At 45.3% G+C, this 6,212-nt stretch overlaps 1 protein-coding gene across 1 annotated transcript; it reads left to right on the top strand.

Moving 5' to 3' along the window:
• The first annotated feature begins 197 nt into the window (after nt 1-197).
• LOC118590005 (olfactory receptor 4D1) lies at nt 198-1,233 on the top strand. The gene has a single exon (XM_036197784.1). The coding sequence runs from the start codon at nt 258-260 to the stop codon at nt 1,197-1,199; it is 942 nt and encodes a 313-aa protein (XP_036053677.1). The 5' UTR covers nt 198-257; the 3' UTR covers nt 1,200-1,233.
• Nucleotides 1,234-6,212: the final 4,979 nt, after the last annotated feature.

Below are 6,212 nucleotides of genomic sequence, written 5' to 3'. Positions count from 1 at the left end.
GTCCAGGGGAGCAGGGAGCTTACCTATCCATGCCTATGATGCAATGACAAGATGTGGTCAGGGAGCTAATCCCGCAGGAGCTTGGCAATGTCTTTATCCTCCCAGGAAGCTCTGTCAAGCCATACCTTGAAATAGCTTTGACCAATCATTCCTGATCCTCCAAAGCAAGCAAGCAAATAAACAAACAAAACCCTGACTGAATTTTCACAATGGTTTTACTTTGTGTCATCTCTCTCTAGGCACGTGGGAAGCACCCCATGGAACCCCAGAACATCACATGGGTGTCAGAATTTATTCTGTTAGGGTTCTCACAGACTCAAGAACTCCAAAAACTCCTGTTTGTGGTGTTCCTGTTTGTCTACATCACCACTGTGGTGGGAAACATCCTTATCATGGTCACTGTGACTTTTGATCCCCGGCTGGACATGCCTATGTATTTTCTGCTTCGAAATCTGGCTGTCATAGATCTCAGCTATTCCACAGTCACCTCCCCCAAGATGTTGGTGGACTTCTTTCACAGAACAAAGACCATCTCCTACCAGGGCTGCATGGCCCAGATCTTCTTCTTCCACCTCCTGGGAGGTGGGACTGTCTTCTTCCTCTCTGTGATGGCCTATGACCGCTACATAGCCATCTCCCGGCCCCTCCACTACATCTCCATCATGAACACCAGGCTGTGTGTGGGGCTGGTGGTGGCTGCCTGGGTAGGGGGCTTTGTCCACTCCATTGTCCAGCTGTTGCTGATGCTGCCACTGCCCTTCTGTGGCCCCAATGTCCTAGATAACTTCTACTGTGATGTCCCCCAAGTGCTGAGACTCGCCTGTACAGACACCTCCCTCCTGGAGTTCCTCATGATCTCCAACAGTGGGATGCTGGTCCTCATCTGGTTCCTCCTCCTTCTCATCTCTTACACTGTCATCCTGGTGATGCTGAGGTTGCACTCAGGCCCGGCCAGGAGGAAGGCGGCTTCCACCTGCACCACCCACATCATCGTGGTGTCTATGATCTTCATTCCCTGCATCTATATCTATTCTCGGCCATTCACTCCCTTCCCCTTGGACAAGGCTGTGTCCATCAGCTACACAGTCTTGACCCCCATGCTCAACCCCATGATCTACACCCTCAGGAACCAGGAGATGCAGACAGCCATGAAGAGACTAGCAAAGCGCTTAGTGCTTAGTAAAGGGGATGAACTTTGAATTAGTTGGCTTTCAATGCCAGGTTTCTCTGGACTTGTGCTATGCTGGGAGAAAAACAGAGGGAAGTCTTTATACAGAATGACCAGGGCTAGGGAGAAACACCCAGCTGGTGAAGTGTTTGCTTTAAGAACACGAAGACCACAGAACTCCAGTGCAAAATTCCAGGTATAGCAGTGCCTTCTTATAACCCCAAAGCTGGAGAGCTGGAGACAGGGTGACCTTGGGGGCCATTGGCCAGTCAGCCTTGGTAGTTTAAAGGCCAGTGAGAGACACTGTGTAAAAAAAAAAAAAAGAAATCCTTAAATATAGTATCTGAGGAACTTGCCCTCTGACCTCCACATGAACACACATGCATCCCCCACCCTACGAACAAATCAGATTACAGTACTATGTCTTGAGGAGCTACTCCTGTGTCAGGCACTGTTAGATAATTCCATACTTTATATGAAAATATTACAGATAAGAAAGCTAAGGAGCTGGCTACTTGGTCAAAGTGGAAGCAACAGAATGATAGAACTTGGTTTCATTGACTCCAAGTTGAGAGGCACAGATGTGACCTCCCAACCGGGATGCATACTTTGAGAGGGTCTGGGGACATGCCACGTTCCTTGGGAAATCTCTCAGCATCTTCAGCTGTGTCTGATTGGGACAGGTGTTTCTGTTTTTTTTCTAACCTTCTGGTGACTGGTTTTGTTGTAATGTTATTTCTGTACATTTCTTCACTGTGGGGTATACAACATTTTGCAAGAGTCTCACCATAAGGTGATGCTAAGTTTAGACCACAATGGAGGAGCTTCCCCCTCTTTTCTCCAGCACCATCCCAACCAAGACACAAAAGTCACAGGCTGCTCCTGGTGTCTCTGCACCATGATGGCAGCTCTGAGTGGGTCCTGTCTCTATTGCTTCCTCCCTGTTTCTTCCTCACACATTTATCCATATTCACAGTCAAAATTTAGACCAGAGAGGAGGAGGAGGGCCATGGACTGGTGTGATGTGTGACATCTCAACCAGATTCTCCCTTCACATTAAAGTCTTTTCAATGTCTTGTGATACTGTTCACATCCTCTGGATTGCTTCTTCTCCAGGAGCAGAGTCTGTGGTCTGGAGGACCACAGCCTCCTGACTCCACCATCCTGGGCAAATCTTTCTGTCTTCACTCTAGAATGACAACACCCCCCTCTCAAGATGGGGTGCTTACTGTGTGACACTTCTGCACTGGGGTATGTGGGGTCATGAATTGTCCAGAAAACATTGGCTGTCTCCTCTGAACTCTGCATCAATGAGATGCCTTTGTTGGCCAGCAGCTGACTAAGGTAATGACAGCGTCTCAGGTAAGGAGGAAACTGCTGTCTCAGTAGAAGACCCGAGGACAAGCACTTTCAAGTTGGTTAATTCAGCAGATCAAAAATGTTCCATGTTGCCTTTTGGTGATGCCTTACCTCCCCTCTCATGCTGAATGTGGCTGCCAGAGCTCTGGATGTCACATCTTCACAGTTGAGCCATTTAGCAAGACAAAATTAAAGGAAAAAGCGTGAAAATTAATTTTTCTTTGTGCCTGTGTGTATGTGTATGTGTGTGTGTGTGTGTGTGTGTGTGTGTGTGTGTGTGTGTGTGCGCGCATGTGTGTGTTGGAGAGACAATTCCCTAGAACTACCTCAGGAGAATTCTCATAGGACCCAGTTGGTCAGCACTATGGTCACCTCGGTCTGTACAGAAAAGGAAAGGGGAACGTCTAGCCTTCCTTCCAGGTCAAACAACAGTGTCTGCATGTGGTACCCAAGACAACAGGAAGAGACACAATTGTCTTGACTAAGAAGTCCTGACCATGAGAAGAAAACACTATTGTGAACAGCGGTCACCAACTCAAATGCCCGGTGAAGCCACCACATAGCATGGGAAGCTGAGAGGACCAGGGAAACCTAAGGCCAGCTGCTCATACAACCAAAGGAGGGTCTCCCTCCTAGTCTTCACCCTGCAATTGCAGAATTTCTAGATTTGAGCCCTAACAGGACATTAGAAAGTCATTATGGTATCATCAGTATCACCACCACTATCATCATCACCATGATCATTATCACTATCATCATCATCCATCACCATCATCATTACCATCACCATCATCATTACCATCACCATCAACATAACCTTATAATCATTACCATCACCATCATTATCACCACCATTATCATCATTACCATCACCATCCTCACCATCAGCAGCAGGATCTCATGTGTTTTGGAAGGACAAGGAACTTTCTATGTACTTAAGGATAACCTTACACTTCTATCCTCCTGCTTCTACCTCCAGAGTTCTTAGATTGTAGACAGACCACCATGTTTAGTTTATAAGGTATGAGGAATTAAACCCAGGCTTCATGCAATCTACCAATGGAGGAGCTACATTACCAACCCTGAAGAATTTTATTTAGAGACACTAAAAGCCCAGAGGGTCAGTTTCCAGGATTCCATCATTCCAAATCATCATTAAGGAAACTTCTGGGAAAATGCCTGGACTGATGAACTGGTGAGAGCTCCATGTGCTAAGCCCTGCTCACACACAGAGCTTCCAGCAACTGTCTGAGTGTTTCAATGTGAAATGCTAGTATTTAACCACAGACCACGAGACAGATGAAGGAAACTGCCCTAATAAAAGACAGATACTAAAGTAAGACAAAAATAGGAAAGTAGGGAAAAAGAAGTTGGGTGTGGTGGCACTCTTTATTTCCCCTTATTTCAGCACTCAGGAGCCAACCAGATCTTGGTGAAGTTGAGTCTGGTCTACTTAGTGAGTTCTAGGAATCCAGGACTACTTAGAGAGACCCTGTATCAAAATAAAACCAAACAACAACAACGATAAACAATAAAAAAAGAAAAGAATCTTCAAGAAAACCAGAGTGGGGAGAGGAAGCCAAAGAGCCAGCCATCTGCATGGGGGAATGTGTGAAAGCAGCTAACTTCTGTGGTTTTTGGAGCCCAAAAGCCTGTGGAGTTTGCTGCAGACAGGCTGCAACAGAAATGTAGCCAGTGGAGCTGTGACTTGGGCTGTATGCAGCTCCGGCCTGTGCTTGTGACTGCAAAGCCACAGGCAGGGGGCTTTTTTCATGCCCCACATTGGACGCCAAATATAGCATGAACCCTAATTGGTCTTAATAATAAAAACCCGGAGTTAGATATTGGCACAAATACTGAAAGATCAGAGATGTAAAGGAACCAGCCACTACAGAGACTTCTTACCTCTGCCAAGACCCCAGACCGAAAGATTCTCTTTCCATCCTGTCTTATTACTTCCTCTCTCCACTAAAGGTGTGTGTGCCACCACTGCCTGGCCTCTAGTGGTTAGCTCCACACTCTGATCTCCAGGCAAGCTTTATCTGTGAGAACACAAACAATATACCACCACAGAAAATAAAATAATACATCTTTAAAAATGTACCTAACCGAACCCTTTATTTTGAAGTCATTGTTTTTGCCTCTGTAAGGAATAATAAAGAGCTCTATTATAAATTTTTCCCAGTTTCTTCCCATGAGAACTGCTATAGACTGAATGTTTTCTGACTCCACAAAGTCATGTGCTAAAACCAAACCAAAATCTGATGTTTTGTGTGTTGTGGGGTCTTTGTTAGGTGAGTAGGTCACCTCATAATGTGACTGGGACTAGTGTCTTTTAAAGGAGATCCCAGAGAGCCACCCCTTCCCCCACGTGATAACACAGGGTAAAGCCAGCTGCCTGTAAGCCACAAAGCCAGCCTTCTAAGTCCTCTAGTCCTACAGCACTTTGACCTCAGATTTTTCCCACCACAAGAGCTGTGAGAAATGCATTTAGATTCCATACTATGATCCAGCCTATGGGGCACTGCTGCAGCAGATCAATCGCAATAAGAGGCATCTTGAGAACTTCTCATATAACATTGGTAGGTCAGTAACACTAATGCAGTCAGAGCCTGAGATGGCTACTATACCATATTTACTATAATTAATATTCACAAATTCACTAAAGGGGATTAGGATGCTACTTTAGAAAGATTCAATTGGAAAAGGAGGAAAAAATCACAGAAATTAGAAATGTGGTTTGTAAAATACTGTATTTACCTTAGATGATCAGAGTAGCATCTCTCATTACACAAGCTTTTCTCATAAACTCACTCATATTCCTCACACTGAAAGGTGTGATCCTGCCCCAATCCACTGCCTGAGCATTGCTCACCCCACACTCTCCTCCTTCCCCAGGTAAGGACCCCCAACTTTTGGCACCCCTCCACCTACACACACCTATCCCTGAAGACTATGAGTCCTATGTACCTCCCCAGGTAGCAATGCCCACACCTGACAAGACACTCCCTAAACCCTGTCACCAAAGGACTAACTGCAGGACCTGGTGAGCTGTCCACAGACTCCAAGGATCAGCAGTGAGAATCTTCTAACTCCACAGCAGGTCTGACCTGGGGTTCAGAAGCTTCACCTAGCTGAATCAGGACCTACTGATACCCCATTTGTATATCAACAATGTGTTGCCAAAAAATGAGCTCCAAGAACCATCCTGTTATCCCATAACCTGCCAATAAGCAGATCCAAACCCCTACTCAACCAAGGTGAGACCAGATAGTCATTCCAAGAAACACCTTCTGATGACTTGGTTTCATGGCAAAGATACAAGCAACATGAGCAACCAAGATAAAAGATCTCTTTGAAAAATAAGTGCTCTCATAGTAATGTGCCCTGAAAAAAGCAAATTAGATATCACACAAGACTATGACCTTAAGCCAACAATAACACACGTGCCCAAGGAACTTGAAGAGGATATGAATGAGCGCCAGAATGAGGACTTCACAAAACATAAACACTTGAATGAAATAATGAAAACAATTTGAGATATGGAAATGTAATTTGTTGCACAAATCCTAAATGGTCTTATAATAAAATCCTGGAGTCAGATATTAGGCTGAAAGCTGAAAGATCAGAGGAAGCAAGCCACAGCCACTTCTCACCTCACCAACTCCTCAGCTGGAAAGAGAAG

Source organism: Onychomys torridus, chromosome 8 (genome assembly GCF_903995425.1).
Source record: "Onychomys torridus chromosome 8, mOncTor1.1, whole genome shotgun sequence".
NCBI lineage: Eukaryota > Metazoa > Chordata > Mammalia > Rodentia > Cricetidae > Onychomys > Onychomys torridus.
This window is presented reverse-complemented; position numbering and strand designations above follow the sequence as displayed.